This window comes from Peromyscus californicus, unplaced genomic scaffold, assembly GCF_007827085.1.
Source record: "Peromyscus californicus insignis strain IS unplaced genomic scaffold, ASM782708v3 Scaffold_7__1_contigs__length_154581171, whole genome shotgun sequence".
In the NCBI taxonomy this organism is placed as follows: Eukaryota; Metazoa; Chordata; class Mammalia; order Rodentia; family Cricetidae; genus Peromyscus; species Peromyscus californicus.
This window is the reverse complement of record NW_026294595.1, coordinates 135,564,423-135,588,869: the sequence shown is the minus strand read 5'-3', so window position 1 is coordinate 135,588,869 and position 24,447 is coordinate 135,564,423. Positions and strand designations below refer to the sequence as shown.

The 24,447-nt window shown below is 41.8% G+C and overlaps 1 protein-coding gene across 4 annotated transcripts in view; it reads left to right on the top strand.

Moving 5' to 3' along the window:
• Window positions 1-24,447, top strand: part of Chd6 (chromodomain helicase DNA binding protein 6) — a 194,458-nt gene that overhangs the window by 149,077 nt on the left and 20,934 nt on the right. For 3 of the 4 annotated variants that reach the window (XM_052725060.1, XM_052725062.1, XM_052725061.1), the window contains exons 24-30: window positions 1,050-1,139; window positions 2,208-2,311; window positions 6,332-6,461; window positions 8,321-8,381; window positions 21,076-21,136; window positions 21,726-21,942; window positions 23,308-23,516. In XM_052725060.1, coding sequence (XP_052581020.1) covers window positions 1,050-1,139; window positions 2,208-2,311; window positions 6,332-6,461; window positions 8,321-8,381; window positions 21,076-21,136; window positions 21,726-21,942; window positions 23,308-23,516 — 872 coding nt within the window. The remainder of the gene's footprint in view (window positions 1-1,049; window positions 1,140-2,207; window positions 2,312-6,331; window positions 6,462-8,320; window positions 8,382-21,075; window positions 21,137-21,725; window positions 21,943-23,307; window positions 23,517-24,447) is intronic. The other variant, XM_052725063.1, reaches the window with a different exon arrangement.

Below are 24,447 nucleotides of genomic sequence, written 5' to 3'. Positions count from 1 at the left end.
CCTTTCCCAGAGACAGCCTGTTAGCCTGCTTTTTCAGAGACACTCTGTAATACTAGCATATGTAAATATATAACCTGCTTTTTCTTCCTTAAAATGATGCACGTTGTCCACAATATTTGTGATCCCTCTTGTCACACAAGTTGTCTGGAAGTCAGTTCCTCTATAAGTACTGCCTCTGTGTATAGGCTTTTCCCTCAGTGGCTAACCTTCACTCTTGACTGGTATTACGAGTGAAGTACAAGTGTTCCCTGCAGTCCTCTTTGCTGCTTAGCTTGAATCTGAACCATTTCTTTAGCAGTGGTGTTCTCCATTGCACCTCCCCATACTTCCATCCTGTGTTTGTGCATATTAGCCTGGGCCTCAGCTGTCAGTTTCTCTTTCTGGCTCTTTGTGATTGTTCTCATTTCACAGTGGACTTTTAGGTGCCTGTAGAGCATGATTGACTTGTTTACCTTGCTATATACCTTACAACATATAGCATGATACAGGGTAGTGGTAGTTGACTAACAGGTACTTAATTGCTTTGTCTGAAACACAACTGGTACATTGCCATGGAGCCTGAGTGCAGCCTCTGCAGAGTCAAAGTGAATGAAGACCTCAGAAAAAGACTTAACTGCCATGAAAAATAAACACTTGCCCTTTAAGTATTTATCTCACTGTGTATGTGTAAAACTGCCTGAAATTATCACCATTCAAACACATTTCACTCTTTTGTAACTAGTAAACTTGGTAAATGAGCTCTACCTCTGTGGTCCTTGTGGCCAAATAAAAAGATTGGAGGTAAGGAAGGTGTCGTTGACTGTCTCTGCCTTGACTTATGGCTCATAGGATGGTCTAGCAAGAAATTGGGAAAGTGGTTGTTTTCTTGGATAGCAAAGGGGTAATCCTACTAACGTCTGGCATTGATAGCCTGGTGTCTTGTTCTTCTGTGTATTCCGGTGTACCCCTTCATACTACTCAGAAATGCTTATTAATTTTTCTATCTTAGTTTGGTAATGTGTTCTCAGTCTTAGGTTTCAGAATTGTATTCATGTGTTTATCTTTCATAGGGTGCTTCTGAGAGTGCGGATGCTGTACTACCTAAAAGCTGAAATACTGGGAGAAGCAGCTGATAAAGCATTTGAGGGAACTCCTGCCAGGTAATACATTATCCATAGTTCTCAGAGTTAAATAATATATGTAAACTGCCTGCTTATAGACTGGCCAGATCCAGCCGGTTGTTTCAGGAGACCCATGTTTCCACCTACCCAAGATGGCTACCCGGATAGTAAACAGGTAGATAGAGAAGAAAGGGCTCCACTTTCTTTTCAATCAGTCATTGGTCCTGTTTAGGCTTAATGTGTAAACATCACCCATCCCAGAATGGTCGTTCCTCCTTTGGCACTGTGTAGGTAGACCTATGGGCTTCTGGGAAGCTGAGGCCAGAGAACACTAGCCTCATAGAGGGAGTTGGGCCTGTCAAGGCATAGTCAGGCTTATGTCAGTCACAATAAAAATCCTAATGGACTGTTGTCAAATTCTACAGAGAAATCATCCCAGGCAGTGGGAAGAGGAGGGAGGAGCTATCCACGTAGATAGATGTTCCTCCATCCAAGCCCTGGAAACTTTTCAGATGAATGAAGGCAGTGAACTCAGGGTTCATGTGTTCCTCAGAACATAGACCGAAACCCAGAGGGGCTGATGGTAACAGGCTTGTCAGTCCTGGCATGTGCACCTGAACATTATGCTCATCCTTTTGGCTAGAACAGTGCAATGTATGATCAGTTTTGACCTAACAGACCACTTATTTTCTGAAAGGCCCTATTTATACTTTAGACTGTACCAAGGTCAACTCTGAGACAAGATGTTTTAGATAATATTAAGGATTCAATTATTTGGGGGGAAATGTTGCCTTTCCATGACCACAATATCCAAGACTTTTTGCTCTGGTTCCTAACTAAAGATACATATCAGAACTGCTTTACACACACAGTCCAGAGTCAGCTGATGGTAGATTCTCCTGAGTCTCAAGTAGAGTCTGGGACCAAGAACCTCTGCCTAAATAGCTTTGTGAGCAATAAGAGATACTGAGCTGCAGCCTTCTGGATTGTCTTTATTGTTACTTAAGCATTCAGTCAGGAATGTGGCTTCATACCAGGGTTGGTTCAGTAGCTTTTGTGTTGTGTCTAGGTGGAAAGAACACTGACACCACACTTTTCTTTCCACAGGGAGCTGGATGTGCCTCTGCCCGACATTGACTATGTGGAGATCCCAGTGGATTGGTGGGATGCTGAAGCTGATAAGTCCCTTCTCATTGGCGTGTTCAAGCATGGTATGTTTTAGAAAATTGACCCCTTCCAGATCAGTTACCCAGAAAGCTGATTCAAGCAATCTTGACTAGGCTATACGTATTCCTACAAACTCCTAACAATTCTGTCCTATAATTCTTAGAAAGCTGAACCTCACAGCTGCCCACCTGGAGTCTTGATCCAATGAATGTGTGACTCATAACAGTATTGTGAATATATTACTGAGAAACTTCTAAAGGGTAACTGTAGTCACGAAGAATATACTTAATTTTATCCTCTTCACTTGGCTGTTTGTACTTAAGGTGGAACTACATCCATCCCTTTCATTCGAGTGTGGAGGGTGCAGTTATGCACACTTGGGTACATGTCAAAGCCAAAGGAAGTTGTTGGGTGTCTTCTCTGTCACTCTACACCTATTCTCTTGAGACAGTTTCTCTCACTCGGCTTTTACATCTCATCTAGACGATAGCCAGCAAGCCCCAGGAACCTTCCTTTCTCCCCCACCACCCCAGCACTGAGGTTATAGTTGCATACATATATAGCCATGTTTGATTTTTCACATGGATGTCAGAGATCCAAATGCATATCCTTGTGCCCTTACAACAAGCACTCTTTCCAACTGTATTAGTTACTTTTCTGTTGCTCTAATAGAATACCCTGACAAAAAGTAGCTTGGGAGAAAGGCTTACAGTTTTTTGGAGAATACAGTCCGTCATGGTAGGTAGGTCATGACAGCTGGAGTGTGAGGCTGGACTGGCAGTCAGGAAGCAGAACGATCACATTTCATCCATACATTGGAAGCAAAAACAGAGAGCAGGAAGTAGAGACCTAGGCTATAAAACGTCAAAGCCCACTCCTAATGACATACTTCCTTCAGCAAGGCTCTGCCTCCTAAAGGTTCTAGAACCTCGAACGGTACCACCAGCTAGAGACCCAAGTGTTCAAACAGGAGCCCATGGAGAGTGTTTCATATTCAAATCACAGCACCAGCTGAGTTTTCTTCCTAGACTCCTCTCATTTATTCTTAATAATCCTGTGTCTGCCCTAGTGTGTAGCACATAGTAGGTGCCCCTATTACATGAGTAGAGGAATTAGGGAATGAGAACAAGTGCTGTGTTTTAGATCATTGTGCAGAATGCTAAGGGGATTTGAAGAACTCTATTCATAGTGTGTAACTACCATCTTGGTGTAAAGATGTGCTCAGCAATCTTTAATTCTTTCCATTAACCAAGAAGTTAAAGAGAACTAACGTCTTTTTAATAGCTTGGAAAAATGGTAACAAGAACCCATCCTAACTTGTAAAACACCACCTAAGAGTTTGCTCTTACTTTCCATTAACTGGTAATTATTACAGATAGTTTGCTTTCCCCAAATCATGTACCTCAAAATGTGCACACCTTTCCTCCATGCCTTAGTTGAGTGTGCATTGTAGTGCTGTAATTTTTCATCTCCTAAGGTTTTGTGGGTATGTCTCCAGACAACCTGCTGTGTAGCCATAGTTAGGTGAGAAGGTTCTGTCTTGGAGCGTCTCTAGTAGAATAGGCTGAGTCTTCAGTTGGACTCCAGTCTGCAGTCAGGACTCCCTGTGGTAAGCCTTGTCTGCATAATGTTCCCGATAGTTCTCATAGGCACTAAATGATAACTGCCCCTTTGAGACCTCCTGGATACCTGAAGTCTTTCTCAAGATGAGGATTTGGTGTTTCCAAACACATTCTTAGAAACTTACTGGCAATGCAGTAGGCAGCCTCCACCTTCTCATGAACTGTCAGGTGGCTGTGTAGGTCTTTTTGGCCATTGCCACTCCAGTTTCTCTTCCAGGATCACTGTTAGGGTTTCTAGGAAACTGCCCATCAGTCTTCTCAGCCTTGTAGCTAATGAGGAAAGAAATACAGAGCCCAGCTCTAGGTGTCAGACTCACACATGACAAGACCAGATACACAGTGTAGAAACTTACCCAGGTGGGCACACAGAAGACCCTAGCCTGTCTCATTGCCATCATGTTATGCAGAGATCAGGGAGGCAGAATGCTTGTGGACAGTTAACCTCCCTCAATGGTAATGCGACAATAAAGGAAGGTTCTCACCATATCACTGTGTGATAAATCACCTCTTCATGGGATCAGACCATGGCAGGAATCTCTTTAAGACAGGCATATTGGGGAAAGTTTAGTTTTGATGTAAGCTTCAACAGAGATAGAGCAAAATAATTATTCTTCCTTCACCAGTAATTGGAAGAAAAAGGATCTCAAAACAGTTTATCTAGTCTTGTTGCTTATTGAGTGAGTATAGTGTCAGGCCCTGTACTAGATACAAAACTCAGAATGATGAGGAAGACCAAGATTCTATTTCTAGAGAACCCTAAGACTCCTCAGAGATACTTGCAGTGGTCAGATCACCATTGTAAAGAATAAATGATAAAATAAACAAACAACCAAAAGCAGTGCAGTTTCTTCCGGTGTGTGCTTCAGTGACAATATGAGAGCAGCTCCTGTCCGAGATGTCATACAATCAAGTGCTTTGGGGCTGGAGAGGTGGCTCAGCAGTTAAAATGTAGGCTGCCCTTCCAGAAGACCTAAGTTCAGCTCCTAGCACCCACATTGTATGGACACCTCACAATTGCCTGTGACTCCAGCTCCAGATATATAGACACAAAATTAAAAGTAAAAAGATAATTTTTTACAAAAGGAAGAAAAGATCAAATTCCTATAGTTCCTTATAAGGAAGTACTAGGTGTTGCACGCTAGTGAAGGATACAGTGCATCACAAAACCAGGGCAAAGTGCCCCATCTGACAAAGCTGAGTCTCTTCTTAACAACTAAGCTGGTTCTCATTAGCATTTCCAGTACCTACCACAGGGTTTCAGTACATGCTGCAGAACCAGTGACTGACGTTGTCTGTGAGGAGAAACAGTAAGTTTTCTCTTTCCTGAAAGAGTATCTCCCAAAACAGTTTGATATGACAATAGATTTAGGTCTTTTACTTGGACAAGCCTTGTCTTATTATGAAGATTACATTTTATTATATACCACCTTCAGAAGAACCCCACAACCCTCTCCCTTGCCCCCCAAAAAAGATTGTTAGATTCAATAAAATACCACACATCCTCCTTCTTGGGTTTTCTCAAAAAGTACAATTTGGGGGGACTGAAGAGGTGGCTTATTGGATAAAGTGCCTGGCATGCAAGCACAGGGACATAAATTTGGATCCCCAGCACCCACAAAAAAGCTCAGCATGGTGGCACGCACCTGAAGCCTTGGCACTGGGGGTTGAGGAAAGTGACCTGAGCTCTCTGGTCACCGTAGCTAGTCGGTGAGCTCCGGGTTCAGTGAGACCCTGTCTCTAACGACAGTGAGAATAGAGAAAGACACTGGACATCAACTTCTAGCCTCCACATGTAAACACATAAAGCATTTTCTTTCATTGTTTTGCCATTAAAGTCCATCTTCTGGGTTAAAATACTCCTTTTGTTTACTTTAAGTATGTGATGAGGAGCAATTTCAAAGCCCTGGCAAGTGTGTTGGATTTTGTTGTATTCGGTTTGTAACACTGGACCAGGTCTGTTAACCCAGTTAAACAGTCATCATGGTCCAGTTCATATATTCAGCACTTACGTCCATCATTTTGTTCAGCTTCCTTTTCTAACTTGTGGGATAGAGTTGGACTATGTGAAAATAAGACCATGTAGAACATAACAGGGTGGCAGGGTTGAGGAATAGGAGGAAGAGGTTGTAAAGTAACTCAACTGCTTCCCTTTGCTGTACAGAGCAGCAAACCAGTGAGAACAGTCCTGCCCTACATCTGTGTACAGACACAATGTTTACACAAGCTTCAGCTGTAGTAAGAAACTGCTCAGAAGTCTGCAGTAGCTCCAGAATCTTTCCCAGTTAGGAGGTCTCATAAACTAGCATTAATCCTAAATAAACATTGTTAAGTTTGTTTTGTCTTGGTTTTTACTGAATAAAGGAGACAAAAATGAATGTCTTAGGCTGGGGCAGAGCTGGTAGGTTCTGACTTAACTGCTCACACTTCTCATTGCCTGCTCAGGTTATGAGAGGTACAATGCCATGCGGGCTGATCCAGCACTCTGCTTCCTAGAGAAAGTTGGGATGCCTGATGAGAAGTCCCTGTCTGCAGAGCAGGGTGTTACAGATGGAACCTCAGACATTCCTGAAAGGTGAGACGCCACATAGACTACTCCATTGTCACATGCCCGGTCACCAGCTTGTGTCCTATTCCACATATATCCAGGACTCTGTATCTTTATGTATTCATTACTTTTCTGTTGCTGTGATGAGATACATGACCAAGAGCTTTACAGAATAGTTTATTTTATCTGAATGTTCCAGAGAGAGAGAGTCCGTAATGAGGGGGAAGACATGGCAGCAGGAGCAGGAAGGTGGTTGATCCCATTTCATGGGTACAGGAAATGGAGCTTATCCCCAGTTATGTACTTCCTCCGCAGCAGGGCTCTACCTCTTAAGTTTCCTAAGCTTCCCAAAGTGGGGAGCGAGTGTCCAGAGACATGAGCTTGTACGGCACATTTCTCATTCAAACCTCCACAAGTTTCCCTCCCTGTCTGACATCTCTCTTAAGCCTTGTTGTACTGTGACCATGTCCTTCAAATTGCTTCTTTTGGTTCATCCTACTATGCCTTATGCTTGTTCTTTGAACCAAATTCCAATTCCCGTCCTTCATGGCTTCCCCAGGCTGATTATCCTGCCTGGCTTGTTAACCAGTATTCTCCTGTCTGGCCAGAGGACTTCCAGAGAAGAATTCATATTTTTTTCTAGCTGGCAAAAACTATGCAGGCACAGCAAGTGCACACTTCCTGATTGTGAAGTTCCTCAGCTGACTGCTGGTACTATTCAAGGATCATATAACCCCTGGTTAGGCAGACTCAGAAGCCACTGTTTGAGGTTGTGGCCATTCAACATAGTGAAGGGTTGTATACAAAATATAGAAGCATTCTCTTTGGCTAACTTATTTATTGTTGGCATAATCTCCAAATGTGTAAGTTCTCAGGAAAATGAAAGTAACAGCTTAAACTTATAGATACACAAAGTTTTAGAAAGCAGCATTTCTCTCTTAGATGTGTGCTGTCAGCTTTGGCCAGATCTCTCCTCTGCTAAGGATGAGGTGTAGATACTTTGAATCACCCAGAGTTGTGGTTAGACCTAGCCATGAGAGTATAGCACTGCCAGGAGCGCCGGTGAACACTTTAGCTGTCTGAGGTTCTCTGCCCCAAACGCATTTTCTGTGGACAGGATAATAAAAGCATATTTTGGGAGGTGTTGACAAAGACCTAGTGTAATTGGTCCTGGTGTTAGTTCAATAACTGGTTCCAGAAAAGCATGCCGTGGGTGAGGTACCTGTGTGTAGCTCAGAGCTGTTCTATTTGGTGACCCTAGGGAAGCACCTAAGGAGGAGCAGAGCAGCTGACTGCTCTCCAGTTCAAGCCTTGATCATGAAAACAGACGTCAGCAGTAGTGAGGCTCACAGGAGACATGAAGCCACTGACCGAGTCACAAGTGTGACATCAGAGAAGACCAACTGCCCTTCCCTCTCAGCAGTACAGAGAGTTGTCTTCCCAGAAAGTGCCGTGTGGGAGTGGTCACTCCACTGTGCTTAGGGGTCGGCACTCATTTGGCATAACTGTCAGGCTGGACTAGAGTCTTCCCTTTCTCAGAGATGTATGTGCAGACAGTTCTTGATGGGCTGTAATTACTTTTTCAGTGATAGTATCATTGTTGAACAGACAGCCTCAGAGTGTGCATGGTAGGTCACAAGGCTTCACCCTCATTTGAATGGAAGTCCTTGCTCACCTACATGATAACATTCTTTGGTGGTAGTTGTTTCTTACTTGTTCTTAGTGTCTCTAAGGTTCTCTGAAAAGAAAGGGGAAAATCTTAGATTTTGAGTGCCTATGAGAACGATATCTACAAACCTTCCCTTTAGCAGTGATTTGGAGGGCTTTCTTACAAGCATCCTGATAGTAACGTAACTCCTAAATGGTATATAATTACTTTTATTTAGAGGCAACATAGATAAAGAAGACAGTGCTGAGGACAAGTTAGATGGTCTCCAGAAGCAAACGGTGAGTCAGATTTGCTGTACTGTTACTGCATGCTCTTTCATGCTGAGAGAGAGTACCTCATGGTTTGGGGAGTTGGATTGCACTGCTGCACTTGCCTTGTATCACCCCAGGGCTTGATTACAGAAATCCTAGCCACACAGACATGACTGCATTTGTATTGTATTCTAAAATGTTTTTCAGATAGCTGCAAATTTAAGATATAGTTGTAAAATACAGTACAGAGAAACCCTGTGTGCCCTGTATCCAGTATCCCCATAGTAATATCTTGTAAGATCATGTTTATTGTAATATTCAGGATGGTGACATTGATAGATCCAGGGTACACGGCATTTCTGTCACTTCAGAAGTCTTGTCACCATCTCATAATTATTTGTCTTCCCGTTCCACCACATTTCAGTCCCTGGCAACCATTATTGATCATTTTCATCACTTGATCATTTTAAGGAGGGTCTATAAATGGAATCATGCAATATGAACCTTTGACAGTTAGCTCTTATCATTTGTTATAATCTGAAAACTTACCTAGTTTATTGTCTGTTCCAACCATAGTTAAGTCTTTTTTTGTTTTTGTTTTTGGTTGGGGGCAGGGGTGGTTGCTGAATGTTATTCTATAACATGGATATGGCTTTGTTTATAGAATGCACATTTGTTTGTTTAAGAAGCTGCCCCTTTTTTTTTTTTTTTTTTTTTCAGAGTAGCTGTACCATTTTTTTGCCCCTACTGGCAGTAAATAAGTGATCTGCTTTTTACATCCTGCATCTGATGTTGTCGGGTTTTTTTGTTTTTTGTTGTTTTTTTTTATGGATCCATTCTGATGCTTGTGTAGTAATAATGCCCTTGTGCATTTCCCTAATTGTAGCAGGAATCTTAAAGAGTCTTATTAATAAAATCAAACCTGGAGCCAGGTATTGGGGTGAACTGGAAGATCAGAGAACCAGAACAAGCCACAACTGCCTGACCTCGCTGGATCCTCAGCTGGTCTTGTTTCCTCAGACTGGAGGCCTCTGAGTCCTCATCCAGAATGGGTCTCAGCTGAACTGCTGCTCATAAACCTGAATGCTTAACCAGCTAAAAGCTTCTAGTTTCTGGTCCTCACGTCTTATATACCTTTCTGCTTTCTACCACCACTCCCTGGGTTTAAAGGCTCGCTTTCTGGGATTAAAGGCCTGTGTCACCATGCCTGGCCGTGTCCAATGTGGCCTTGAACTCACAGAGATCCAGAGAGATTTCTACCTCTGGAGTGCTAGGATTAAAGGTGTGAGTGCCACCATTTTCTAGCCTTTGTATCTAGTGGCTGTTCTGTCTCTGACCCCAGATAAGTTTATTAGGGTGCACAATATTTTGGGGAACACAGTACCACCACACCTAATGGCTAGTGATGCTAACTACATCTTTGTGCTTTGTTCAGTAAAATGTTCTTTCATGTCCTTTGCTTGTGTTCCACTTTCATTGCTCTGTTTTAGAGTTGGTGATAAATTCCAGATACTAGTCTTTTATCAGATAGGTGGTTTGCAGATATTTTCTCTCATCTGGTAGTTTTGTCATTTTATTTTTTCTATGTTATTTTTAACATGGCAAGAAATTTTAATTTGAGGAAATGAGTTTCTCACTTTTGTTTTTGTGAGTTGTGTTTATGGTACCAGGTCTAAGAGCTCTTGCTACCGGACAGCATAGAAAGTCTTTTTCCTCTTCCCTCCCCCACATTTTATAGTTTTACATAAAAGTCTGTGATCCATTTTCAGTTAATTCTAATTTCAATAATGAGAATTAGGTCAAGATTCTTCTTTAACCTGTTCACATCCCATTGTTCCAGAAGTGTTTGAAATACTCTTTCCTTCTATCAAATTACTTTTGTGTGTGTGCGTGTGTGGTGTGTGTGTGTGTGTGTGTGTGTGTGTGTGTGTGTGTGTGTGTGTGTGTGTGTGTGTGTGTGTTGAAACAGGGTTTCACTGTGTAGCCTTGGCTGTCCCAAAAGTCTCTTTGTAGGCCCGACTGGTCTCAAACTCAGAGATCCTCCTGCCTCTGCTCCCAAGTACTGGGATTAAAGGCGTGTACCACCACCATCTGGCATAAGTAAATATTTTTAATTCTAATTTTAAAAAAATAACTACGCTGATTGTAGATTATTTTATAGATCTCGTTATCAAAAATGAAGGGCATTTCCATAATCCTGATTCCTGAGTTTTTATCATAAATGGATGTTTAATTTTGTCATATGCTATTTTTACTGATAGATAAAAATGTTTGGTGGGTTTTTTGTTGTTGTTTTTTCTTATTTGGCCTATCAATAAGGAGAATTATCATGATTAGTTGACAAATACCAAACCGACCTTGCAGCACTAGCATGAGCTCCAATCACAGTATATAATTCTTTTATGTATTACTGAATTCTATTTGATAATATTTTTTCTTTTTTACATTGTGTGTGTGCACGCGTGTATGTTTTTCATGTGTGGAGGGGTGTGTATGTATGTGGAGCCTGAGGTTGATGTCCAGAATCATTCTCTTGGTTTTTTGAGACAAGGTTTCTCTGTGTAGTCCTGGCTGTCCTGGAACTCACTCGGTAGTCCAGGCTGGCCTCAAACTCAAGCAATCCGCCTGCCTGTACCTCCTGAATGCTGGGATGAAAGGTGTGAGCTGCCACCATCCAGCCAGAATTATTCTCAATTGCTCTTCTCCCGTATTCAGGGTCTCTTCAGTCAAAGTCAGACCTCACCAGTCTGGCTAGTCTCACTAACCAGTTTGCTCTAGGGATCCCCTCTTTTGAGGCTGGAATTATAGGCAGCCACATACACACTGTTTCTTCACACTTGTGCAAATGCTTTAACCATTGACCCGTCTCTCCAGTCCCTTAACAGTGTTTTATTAAGAACTTTTCACACAGGCGCCCATGAAACATTGATGGATGATCTTTGTCTAGTCTTCCAACAGATCACATAAGCTTTATGAAATGGGTTTTCCTTCCTTCTTTCTTCTGTTTTCCAATAGAAATTGTCTTGAATCATTACCAGTTCTTTTTAATTTTTTTAAGATTTGCTTATTCATGTTGATGTTGTGTGTATATATGAGTGCCTCCATGTATTTATGTGTAATACATGCATGCCTGGAGCCCACAGAGGCCAAAAGAGGGCATCAGATCCCTTGAAACTAAAGTTACAGATAGTTGTGAGCCACTCACTCTGTGGGTGCTGGAACCTGAACCCTGAGTCTTCTGGAAGAGCGTTACCTTTTTGCTAATTCGTTTCTAATTTGATTCCACTCTGATCCAAGAGGAAATAATGTGTTGTTTTAATTATTTTAAATTTATAAAGGTAGGATTTATCTTAGTATGTGTTTCATGGGCACTTGAACCTATGTTATTCTGGTGAAATATATGTTGATTAAGAAGATTAATAGTGTTCAAAAGGTCTTCTATGTATTTGTTAATTTGCTGTTTAGTTATTTTATCAGGTCTTCTAGGGCTGTTACACAGAGAAACCCTGCCTCAAACACCCCCACCCAAAAAAAAAAAAAAAGTGTGGATTTATGTATTTCTCCCTTCAGGTTTGTCAGTTTTGTTGCACATTTTGCTCTTCTTTTGTTTCTTTTGGTTTGGTTTTGTTAGTTTTGTTTTCTGTAGTGCTTAGAATTAAACCCATGGCCTTTCACAGTTTCCCTACCACTTTGCTGACCGCACACTGCAGTTCTGTTGTTTGGTACATGGATACCTAGCAATATATGTTCTTGGTGACTTGGCTTTGTTTATTGTGTAATGTTGCTCTTTGACTTGCATAATTTTATTTGTTCCTAGGTGTATATCATCTGATAATAACATAAATACCTAAATAAATTAACATAAATAAATACACAATTAACATAAATAAATAATTTGGCCAATGTTTGATTAAAGTTGATATAAAGTTACCATTATTTTACTTTCAACTTGCCCTTATACTTGAAGTGAGTGTCCTATGGATAACCTTTTGTTAATGTTAAATGTTTTTAATGTACTGTTTCTCAGTGTTTCTCTTTTAGTTGATGTATTTGTGCCGTTTCTATATAGTGTGATTATACATATATCTTGGGCCTATTATTACTTGTTTTGTCTTTTTTTATTGTTTTTTTGTTGTTGTTGTTGCCTTCTTCTTGAACATTTTTTTGCCTCTTTTTGTTTGGTTTGTTTTGTTTTTCGAGACAAGGTTTCTCTGTGTAGTTTTGTTGCCTGTCCTGGAACTCACTCTGTATCCCAGGCTGGCCTCAAACTCACAGAGATCCACCTGGCTCTGCCTCCCGAGTGCTGGGATTAAAGGCATGTGCCACCACTGCCCGGCTTGAACATTTTTTAATTATCCCATTTTTTACTTATCTTTAAAGAAGCATCATTTAATAACAGGGATGTGTTGTGAGAAATGTGTCATTGAGTGAGTACACATATCACAAAGCATTACACATGACAAAGTTGTTGCTAAGTAATACAATTTTATTGGCACACTTTCCAAGATACAGGCCATTTTTACTGAAACATCCATATGTAGCCTAAAACTACATGTTGGTTTTGTCACCTTATTGGTATTTTGTTACATAGATAGATAGCATCACAGTCAGCAGTATCAAGTTTTCCCAACTCAAATGAAGTATAAAGATCTCTTTTTGTCCCTTTACCCTTTCTTATTTATTATAATTGTGTTAGGGTGCTTATAAAGGTCAGAGGACAGCTTGTAGGAGTCAGTTCTCTCCAACCTATGGAGCCCACCCTTTCCTACTTACATTGTCTTATGTATTTCTTCTGCGCACTGTTAAGGCCACGTCCAACACTGAAGTAGAGGAGTTACTGCCATTCTGTGTTTCAGCATTCTTTCTACCTGGCTTTAGAATGTTTCTTCTGTTTTCTGTTTAGAGAAATCCCTCTAGTTGTTCTTTAGGGTCAGACTTTAGTCCTCTTTTTTCTTTGTCTAAGATTCTGTATTACTGGCTCTTTTCCTTCAGCTCTAAAAATGCAGTACCTCTTTTGTATGAATGTTATGCTTTTCATGAGAAATCGGGCAACTTGCTTGTTTTTTCCTTCTAGATAAAGTATCTTTTGTTTCACACACTGTTGCTTGGTCCTAAGGGCTCCCTCGGGGTAGGGGGTGAGAAGGCACAGTGTCAATGACACAGACACTAGACACTGGGAATCAGGTGAAGGCAAACAGCAGACTCGTTTATTCAGTACCGGGGAGGGCCTTATATACCCTCTTCCTAGCACCCAGGCTATGTCCTGATCTGGTGGCATTGTGTGGTCATCCCTCATTGGCTAGGCACAATCAGGAACTCTTGACATTGCCTGTTACTAGGCCCTCAAGCAGACCCCAGGTTGACTCATTAGGAAGTATGTTACGTCCACGCCTTGGCAACTGGTTTAAGCCAGTTTCCTCAACCCTATGGGCCTGTCCTACTACAACACGCCTTTTCTCCCTTTATTTTTTTAGTTTTTCAGAAATTTAACTACAGGGTTTGGGCAGGGTTTCTTTGAGTTTATCATGTTTAGAGTTCACTCGCTTTCTTGAATCTATAAGATAGTCCTTTGCTAAGTTGAGAGTGTTTTTCTTCAAGTGTATTTCTGCTTTCCCTAATTCTCCCTTTTCAAGACACAAGTGAAATGAGTATTGGTTATAGTCTCAGAGACCTGATTATTGTAATCTATTTCTTTGCTCACATGAGCTTATTCTTATTCTATCTTTAGTTTTACTGATTGTCTCTTTCTTCTTGTAGTCTGCTGTTGAGGGTTTTTTGTTTGTTTGTTTGTTTGTTTCTGAGTGATTTTTTTTTTCTCACATTTGTTGTACTTTTCAGATTTAAAATTGCCCTTTGGTCCTTCTTTTCTTTGTTTCTCTGATAAAACTTGGCTTCATATATATGTTTAAAATTGTTTATTCATGTTTTTTTAATTCTTATGTCAGATATGTAAACCACTGATAACTTGATACTGACATTTATTTTCTTTTATTCTAAGTTTGAGATCTTCCTGATGTTTGGTATACATATTTTAAGAGAATTCTGAATATTTTAGGGTATTACATGAGGAGACTGTAGATCTTATTTAAACTTTGTTGTAGCTGACTTCCTCTGACACATCATTGGCAAAGAAGTAGGAATTAAAGGTCACCTAGTTTCTCTGAGATGGAAGCTGACCTCCGTATTCTGGGCCTGCCCCCATTGATACTGTAGGCAGAGAGTGTCCTTGGTATCACTGCACAAAAGTGGAGGTTTTCCCATTGGTCCTTGTTAATACCATGGATAAGGGTGAGAGACCTCATTGCTGCATATTAAGGATGAAACCTTAGCATCTTAGCTTTTTCTGGCACCATCCCACCAAGCAAATGGAGTGACCAATTAGCACCTGAAGAAGGTAGATGTCTAGGCTCTTCCTTTACATAGCCTTTGCTGGCATAGATAAGGTGAGTCAGTTTTTTTCTGTTGGGATGGACGTAACAGTTACTGTCCTAACATTTCTATGCTCCAAGCTTGCTTTTTTCTTGTTCCTTTGCTAGAAAGAGCAAGTTTTGTTGGGTTTTTTGTTTTTTATCTACACTCTACATCACTTTTGGATAGTTTCCTTCTTTACCAGATCTTGGATTTATAAAGGAAACCCAGGGAACTGAGCACCATGTTGTTCGTATTTTACTCTGCTTTCTTCTTTTCACCGTTCAGTTTTCTGTTTGTTTTACAGAGTGTTCAGGAGTTTCAGTGTGGTTGGAGTGTGCATGCCCCAGGAGCAGAAGGCTTTGTTACATTCTAAATGAGTTTCTGGAACTTCATATAAACAGGCTGAGACGTCATCTGGGCCCCAGCACCATTTGAGCAAACTCTCTGAGCAGTAGAGCAAATAGGTCTAGTGAATGCCGTGGACTCTGATAGCAGAAGTTTTCAAGGCACTGTCTTCAGGTGATTCCACTGCCAGCGTCACCGCTCTCCTGATACACAGTTACAGTTATTTCTGTTCTATTCTTTATCATTTGCACGCATCTTCTATCAGGAAAATAAACTTTTCAAGGCTTGAGACACTGAACTAAAGTGAGTCAGGATGGTGCCTTTCACTGTTGAACTAAAGGGAGCTGAGGCTCTGCTCTAGACAGTCAAAAACCTAGCTCTGTGTTCCAGTTCCTGACTTTCCCAGTAATTATTTGTCTTAGATTTAGAATGTGTTAGCCCATAGAAACCATTTGAGTACCAAAGAAAGGAAAGTAATATCTAATACAGAACTTCCCTCAGTCTGAAGTACTCTTTCCCTACCTCAGCAGTGTAAAGGAGAATTTTATATTTTTATTTGACAGCTGAGAAAAAATTCTGGCCTCTGAGTTAATGGCTGCCAAATTGTAATAGCTAGTAGTTGAGAATTTTCATAATTGGGAATAAGGAAAGTATTGCAGATGTGCACATTGAGCCCTTCCTCTCAGCAGCAGTTCATAGGAGACAGCTACTGACCAACTGCAGCCTGGCCTAGCTCTGTACAGTGTCCACTTGTGTTCACAGAATAGCTGTCAGATAGAGGGAGGGCACTGAAGGGAGAGATTGGGGCACAGGCATGAGAAGTAACTTACCTTCCACTACAGTTCCGCTACGTCCTGAAACTACCTGTCTCTTTATTTGCATAATTAGTGGTTATGTTATTTCCTCATCTTTCAGATCCTCAGAACCTTAGCAGTACAATATAATCAAAAGCAGGTAGAACCAGCAGTGACTTCTCAGAGATTGTGAGGTGGACAGATTCTAAACAGATGTGACTTTACTTGTGGTGCACATGCCGACATTACACAGGGAAGAGAAGGGAAGGGCCAGCATCTCCTCCTTCCTTCTCACCCTGTACCTTCTGCCTGAATATACTGGCTGGGCATTCATTTCTTTCTGGTTGGCAGTTTAGAAGCCCGGGGTGTCATGTAAAAGACAGTTGACAAGGACATTTTAGCACACCTGGGAATAAAGGGAGCCATCTGAAAGAATGACAGAATCTCCACACTGACGAGAGCCCTAGTACATAGCCGAGCAGTCTTTCAGTGAGCCAGATTGCTGCCTGTGCCACCTGCTGTGGAAGGAAATCCACTTCCTTGTTGGATGATAGTGCCTCACACTGAACCAGTGTGTCTTTCCCACTTGATTCTGTGGATTCCATTTAGTTTCTTTCTGTCCTATACGGACCAGAAAACTTTGTTTCCTCTCTGATGAGATTTTGAATTCTTGACATTGGCTACTCTGTTAATCTTAAGTCTCTTTTCAGGGGAAATATTTTTAATATAGTATTTTTTAACTCTTTGGGAATATACAATGTATTTTGATCATATTCGGCTTCCCCATTCTTCCCCCCTAACACATCTACTTTCTACCTTTCCACCTTTTCCCAACTTCAGGTCCTTTTTTTTTTTAAAATAACCCAAGTCCAGTCTGTGCTGAGCATATATTCCTGGGTGAGGCCACTCATTAGAGCATGATCAACCTTCCGGAGACCACACCTTTAAAAGAAACTGCCCCCTCCCAACCATCATCTGTCATTGCTCCTCAGGGGTAGGGCATGAGCACCTCCCCACTCTGTTAGCGCTGCTTGGCTTGATCCTTTTCAGGCAACCACAGCTGCTTTGAGTTCATGCGCACAGCAGAACTGTCATGTCCAGACCCTAGTTCCTTTGTATTTCTTATCAAAGATCTTCTCCGGCTCCTTGCTACTGTGACAACTCAAGAGCACACACTAGTTGTTCTCTCAAAATGTACCATTCAGAGATTTGCAAGGGTAGGAGGGACTATGGGAGTGATGTGGTGTGCTTTTCCTGTCCTCTGTTTGAATGTCTGTGGTACTTGTGATCAGTAAACACTTAACCAGCAGCAAGGTTACAGCAGCCAGGTTCCATGAACCTACACACACAGTTTTAAGTGTATGTGGGTTTGGAATGGTCTCAGGCCCAGAATTTTCAGTAGCCTTTATCAAACCTGTATGCTGTGTTGGTAAAGTGACATTTCTGTTACACAGCTTTCGTTAGCACAGTACCTTGTGACAGGTCTGCAGTGTTTGTGCCGTGTTGCAGTTCCAACTGCAAGTATCTGGGCTTGGGTCTCCTAGACTTTCCACAGTAGGAAGTCTGTAATAGGATGAAGGGGCAGCCAATGGGAGGTCAGGGAGAAGCCCCCCCCCCCCAAAAAAAAACACACTTGTAAGAAAATTTTATGCCTTAAATGGTCAAATCCTGTTGTGAGAAAACTTTAGGAACTAAACAAGAACCCATTTCTTGTGGTTAAGGAGTTGAAGGTACTCTGAACTCAGTATTATTTGTGTATAAATTTTGTTCATACTTACTAATATGTTTCCCTTCCAGTTAGGCATCATTCTTATCCCCATTGTAGGGGGTTAGAGCTCACATAGTCTCAGTCAGCTGCACAAGTCCACAACCAAAGGACACAAGAGCAGTGTCCCCACCTGCTCACCTCTTTCTAAATCCTGCCGTCTCCATAACAAAACACTTAAACTTTATGACATTTATTTCAATATCTACTTTTTGCACCAAGTTTATGCAAAAGTAGGATGCTTGATTTTCTTGCAAAATGAAAACCCCAGTGGGGCCTTGCTGACTCTGTCTTCAGACCTTTTATTGCCGGTATATAGAGAAGCCTTGTGTTCTACAGACTCCTGTATACCCTTCAGTGTCTAGCTCAAGACTCACCTCTTGGACCTCTACCAGCAGCACCTGGTTAATGTTCTGCATTGCCTATAGTTCTGCATAACCACTGCTTAATTTGTCCCTCACACCCACCAGGCAGAGCTCCAGGGCATACGGTTTCTCTTTCTCACTATTACCTGGAGCCTAGCATAGTTACTGACAGTTAAAAGATACTTGTTGTTTGGCTAACTGTTCTGTTGATACTGGGGTTTGGTAAGAAAGAAATAGAAGAAATCCCCTATGTTTACAGATCCCACCAAGTCTGCATTTCAGTCACCTCAGCCTTGCCAAGACAAAATCTGGGAGGCAGTCAGGCCTAGAGGGACAGCCATAAGCAGAGGAGACTAGGCCTTCTAGTTTTGAGTAAGGAAACATCTCCAATTCCTGAGGAAGTATCATGTATGTAGTTGTGTTATTGGCAGTGCTTTGGAGAATCACAGTGTATATCCGTCCACACCATGACTGCACAGCAATTAAAGTTCCTCAGTAGTCACCTCTGATCACCATTGATGACTATTTGCAATTGGATAATGTTTACAGCTCCCCCACGCCATACACTCTCCTGTTTAAATTAGTTGTCACAGTAAAGAAAATGCTTATACAGTGCTGACTACAGTCTGGGGTAGTTTCCCTAGATTCAGTAGAACGGTGGTGCTGTTACTGCTGTTGGTTATACTCTGGAGTCTCCATAAGAGTACTTCAGGTAAAAGATAGAAATGCTAAGTGGTGGTCTGGTGGTCAGATGGTTTGTTAGTACTCTCTTTCCCAGCTACCAACTGCTAGGCATTGGCTTCATGCCAGCAGGTAGTTAAACACATCACATCCTTGTACTCACTTATACACCCTACCACCCTGTAAAAGCTAAGCATTACTTTCTCCATTATACAAAACAAGAAAAGCACTAAGGAGACAAGGAAGCAACTTGCCCAAAGCCAAAGAACAGAGGGCTTTTGTTCTTAGGATGGAGAAATTGTGTTCTGTCTGTCCCCTGTTGTTAGCACTCTGGGGCCCCTTACCTGAAATCAACTCATATTTCTAAGATGAACATGTTTTCCCCATGTAAGCAGAAACCGGTGTTCTGTGTTAGGCTGTGAGTTCAGCTGTAATGTCTTCTGTGTACTGAGGCCTGTTGGCTTCCTGTGCATCAAACTCGAATTCAGTGGCTGCTTGGCCATGTCCTGTCATTCTGTTAAGGAGAAATGCTTTACAAGAGAAGACAGGCTACAGAAAAAGGCACTTGTTAATATCAAAAGCTTTACTGCTTGAGCGTTTGCTCGAGGATTACTCGTGTTTACTGACTTTACCAGCCAAAACTGCTGGGCAGACTGGAGGAGAAAGCTGTGTGCTTACCTCACACACACTGGGATCCTGTTGGACATGCCCTCATTGGCTGTCATGATACCTTGTTAAGGAACTCTGTCCCTCTGGTGCCTACCACCCACGTTTTATAAGCTGTAGAATATTTTTCTCCTGCCAGTGTCTGTACTTATAAATATCAGCATTCAAAGTACCTCACAGAATTTCTGGGCATTATCTAGAAAGGTTCTTTCTGGCCTGGAGATATACAAGATGAGGTAGGGAGGTTTTTGTTTTGCTCACCTGCCTAAAGAGTAATATGGGGTGGCACAGTTAGATGCCATTTCAGAATGGCACCTTAGATCACCCTCAGGTTTCTACTCCATGTTAAATGGCAGGAAACAATTCTGGACCCTAGAAGGGTGCTTAGCTAGTGCTCCCCAGTTCTAAATGTCTTCGCTCTCCAAAACAGATTTTATCTGCAACTCTTTTGGTGCCCATTCTTAGATAGCTTGATCCTCAAATCAGGCTACCTGTGTTTGAAACCAGTGTGTTAGTCTGAGACCCTGAGCGACTCACTTGAGCCTCCTGGGGCTGTTTCCCACAGATAGTAATAGTTTTATCTCTGAAGATAGTTGGGATAACCAGACAAGCCATAGAAAGGGTTTTGTTACCACTATTCTATACAGGAGAAATATGTATTCAGGAAATGGACTTAGTCCTCTTTGTTTTCTCAAGAGTTTTCTCTTTCAGGTCCATACATGGTTTCAGGGGCCTAAAAGAATGTTTTGAGTTTTAATTATTGGAAGCTGTGTGTGTATCCACTGTCACTGTGTCAAAGCACCTGTCTCCTGTCCAGGAGGCAGCAAGTGCTTTCAATAAACACCGGATAGTGAACATCCCGGACCAGAAGCCGCTTCCCTCACTGTCACACTCTTCTTCCTGGTTCATGCCCTCTTTAAAAGCATTCTTCACTTGGGCTGCACAAAAATGAGTGCCGGCTGTGCTCTCCCGACTCTCGGTCTCTTCTCCCCGTTGTCACTGACAGCCTGGACTCCTGAGCTCATTCTGCGTCGTTGTTTGGGTCACAAGATGGTGGTTAGAGAGTTATCGATTCTGCGTTTTCCAAAGTGGCGTCTCCTTTCCCAGTCCCAACTCACCATCTGTGAAGAAGCTCTGTGACGTTTCACCCCGAGACAGGACAGAGCGAGTGAAACAGTCTGTCCGTGCAGCTTCATGAACACACCGACCTGACACGTCCGTGCCTCTGTTCTTACTCCATCTTAAGTTCCTGGGCTGTTGCACTGCCAGGGCCCATGTCTGGAGTGCAACGTGTTTTCTAAAAATAGTGTCCATTTCCATAATGGATGTTAGTTAGCCTGACACTTTTTCACAGTGATAAACAGAAATGCAGGCATGTTCTTTGTGAGATGGCAGCATTAAATTGTGAGTGATGGTGGTAAAGCTGATATTTATATTTACAGTTAAAACAGAAATGATGCTTATAAAGCATAATTGAGTTTGCTATCCCTTAACCTGATTCTCTGTGGGAAGAAGCACTGGGGGAGGGCACTTCAGACAAACTGCTACAGTAAGCTGTGTTTGTGAGGCCCTGTCTGGGTCTTACGATGTCCGCAGGCTCCCCTGTGCATGCATAGTTCTCACAGCAGAGCCTTTCTCAGGTAGTTTCTTCTGGGCTGCAGTTTTGCTGATGCAATGGCTTCATTTATCCCTAGGCGAGCCCCAGTGATGGAAGTGATGGCATTTTTGGTGAAAAGAAGGATGACAGCCAGGCAGGTGAGACTGTGTCCTGCAGGCAAAGAAAAGTAAGGTCTCAGTTTATAGTTACTGTGAGTTTCTATGAAGTCAATGTTATCTTTAAGGAGACTTCCAAGTAAGTTGACCTGTATCAAGCTTCCCTAGAGTGACACATGTCTCGTGACTTCCTCTACTTGACATCAGAATGCAAAAGTTAAACAAGTGATGTTTTTAGGATGGAATCTGGATAGTGAAGAAGGAACAATTTCATTGATGTGGGTGTTCCGTATCTCAGTTCCACCTTGAATGGGGCTTTGGTAGTTGGAAGGGTCAGCTACATAGAAGCCATGACTCTGTGAAGAAGACAACAATTTTTTGCTCTTTCCTTTCTGTAGAGCAACTCTGCCATTCAGAAAGGGGTATGTATTTGAGCGAGAACAGCACTGACCACACTGTAAAGCTGTCTCTAAAGCAAAACTGCTGCGTTTCCCACAAGCCTCACTCCTGGCTAATGTTAAAGCAGCTGCTTTAAAGTCACTAAAGCCCGTTGTCTTTGTATTTAAACAAACACAGTCCCTCTTGTTGTATTTGCATTTGTAAATACTAATATCCTCACTGATGTTTGAAGCCCAGGATGGCTCCAACCCAGACAAATCACCCTGGCCAGTTTCATCTGCTCTCACTGCTCGACTCCGGCGTCTGGTCACTATCTACCAGCGCTGCAATCGCAAGGAGCTCTGCCGACCTGAAATCCTAGGCCCAGGTCATCAAGGATACTGGGTTCAGGAGGAGGTGTTCAGGAGAACTTCAGAAATGGACCTCATCCACAAGGAAGCCCAAAAAAGGTAATAGTCAAGGCAAGAAAGCATGTTAAACTGATTGGTGACAGGGGAAAGGCCAATAGCTGAAGGTACGTGGGTTAGTTCCCATGTGACAGATTGTCTTCAGAATTTCTTAACCACAACCTCCAATGGTGAGTGGGGAGGCTAATGGACCTAAGACCCTCTGTGCACAATGCCTAATCATAAAACTTTCTAACTTGATATTCTTCCCGAAATCAGACCCCAGTTCTTGAGAACATGGCTTTAAAACAGTATACTGATATAGTCAAACCATTTTAAATTCCCTGATTTTCATAACAACAAAAGATTTGTTGAAGCTGTCTTCCTATAATCTTACCTTTATCAAGATTGTGAGATCAATAAATATATATAAAATACAAAGCCAGAAAGTGTTTATTGCTTGGAGTTACTTGACACATGAGAATTAAGCTAAAAAGGCTGCCATAGGCCAGTACAGGCTAGGGATGAACACAGCAGAACTGCATTTCTCAGTTTTATATCGTTTTTCTTCTGGTGCAGCACCCAGCAGATTAAAAGATAGCAAATTGAATTACTTCTTTGTACTCCCTCTGAGGTCATGAAATTTGGAAATCTGTCTGGCACGGCTGCAGAGACCCTTTCTTTTTCTCATTCTTCACTGATCTCTCATCCCGACCTCTGTTCCCAGCTAGGCTAGAGCACCATATCCAAGAACCTATCATAAAGACTGGTGACAGGAATTTAACTGCCTTCTGAGTCACTGTCAGAATCCTGTTGAGGACCTTTGTGTCCCAGAGATGGTGATTGACATAGGCCACCTGCCCATATAATAGTAGGAAAAAGCTAAGGGAAACAGGAAGTCCGAGTACTCTCCTCAGTTCCAGTCTCCTTAGTGATGGGGCAGAAAGAGCCAAGAGTCTGTGTTCTGTGTTGTCATGGGCGAAAGGGTAAAAGACAAAATACAGTACATTAATATTTTTAGTCTTTATCTCCTACAAGAGAAAGTTTAGCTAGAAAATTCCTAAAGTTGATGGCCAAGAGATAGCAAGACATACTTGACTTTTGATATAGAGAGATCAATACCAAAAGAGCGAGCTAAAGATTTGAAAGCAGTTCCCTCTTTGGGAGTAGGATGTAAGGCTCTCTACCCAACTTGACTTAAAAGTAGATAGTAAAATACACAAGCCAGTTCACCTGCACTGTGGATTTTACAGGCTTCTATAGAGTGTTCTTAAGTAATTGTTGGCTTTCTTAATAAAAGGATAAGCCAAGCATTGTAATACCGACCTGTAATCCCAGCACTCAGAAAGAAGCAAGCAGATCTTGAATGTAAGACCCTGTTTGTAAAGGTAGAAAAAACAGTTCACTTTTCTTCTGATTAATTCTCAGGTGGACTAGAAGAGAGCAAGCCGACTTCTATAGAGCAGTGTCTTCCTTTGGCGTTGTGTATGACCAAGAAAAGAAAGCCTTTGACTGGACACAGTTCCGCATCATTTCCCGATTGGACAAGAAGTCAGATGAGAGCCTGGAGCACTATTTTTATAGTTTTGTAGCCATGTGCCGGAATGTGTGTCGTCTTCCCACATGGAAAGATGACGGTGAGAAAACTCTTGTCACTGTGGTATGGTTCAAATTGCAGAATTACAAAACTGGAGTCTATCTGAAGAATTCAGATAAAGATGAGTAGGTTGTCAGAGGCCTCTGAGCTTCTAATTCAGATCTCCGAATCCCAAAAGGTGTAACTTTTGTGAAAGTTGAAATTCAGTTAAAACCTCACTGAAATACTGAGATTTACATTAACTATGCTTTCCAAAATCATGGGTTTGGTTTTTTAGATCAAGATCTAGGGACTGGAATGATGGCTCAACGATTAAGAGCACTTACTGCTCTTGCAGAGGACCTGAGTTCAGTTCCCAGCACCCGTGTAGTAGCTCTCAACTGTCTGTAGCTCCAGTTGCAGATCTGACACCTTCTTCAGACCTCTGATGGCACCAAGCATGCATGTGTGCACATACTTACATACATTCATAAAATAAATAAATCTTTTTAAAAAATAAATCAAGCTCTGTTCTGCACTTTGTACTATCTTTAAATGAGACATTAGGAACTCTAAGTATTTTTTGTATATTGGCTCAAGTAAAATAAATGGTTGTCATTTAAACATCTGATTCAATAGGCAACCCTTCTGATGTTTCCACCTGGTTGAAGTTTAACACAGCTTCCCTCCAGCCTCCCCTTAGTCTCGGGTGTCTAGACCATGTTGCCACTGTTAGGAAAGCAGAAGCGAGCACTGAGCCTCTGCCCCAAGTGTGGCTTGGTTTAAAGTTGCTCATTCAAGTCAAGGAGCTAATTTAGATCTTGGAGTCATATTGATGAGACCTGGATTTGAATTCTGCTTTGCTACCTTAAGCAGAATGGCTTTTCTGAGCCTGTTTCATTGTCCTTAAAACAGAAATGATCAGGGTTTTGTTTTGTTTTTGCTTTTTTTTTTTTTTTTTGAGAACTGGAGAACACATTGCGAGCTTAGTG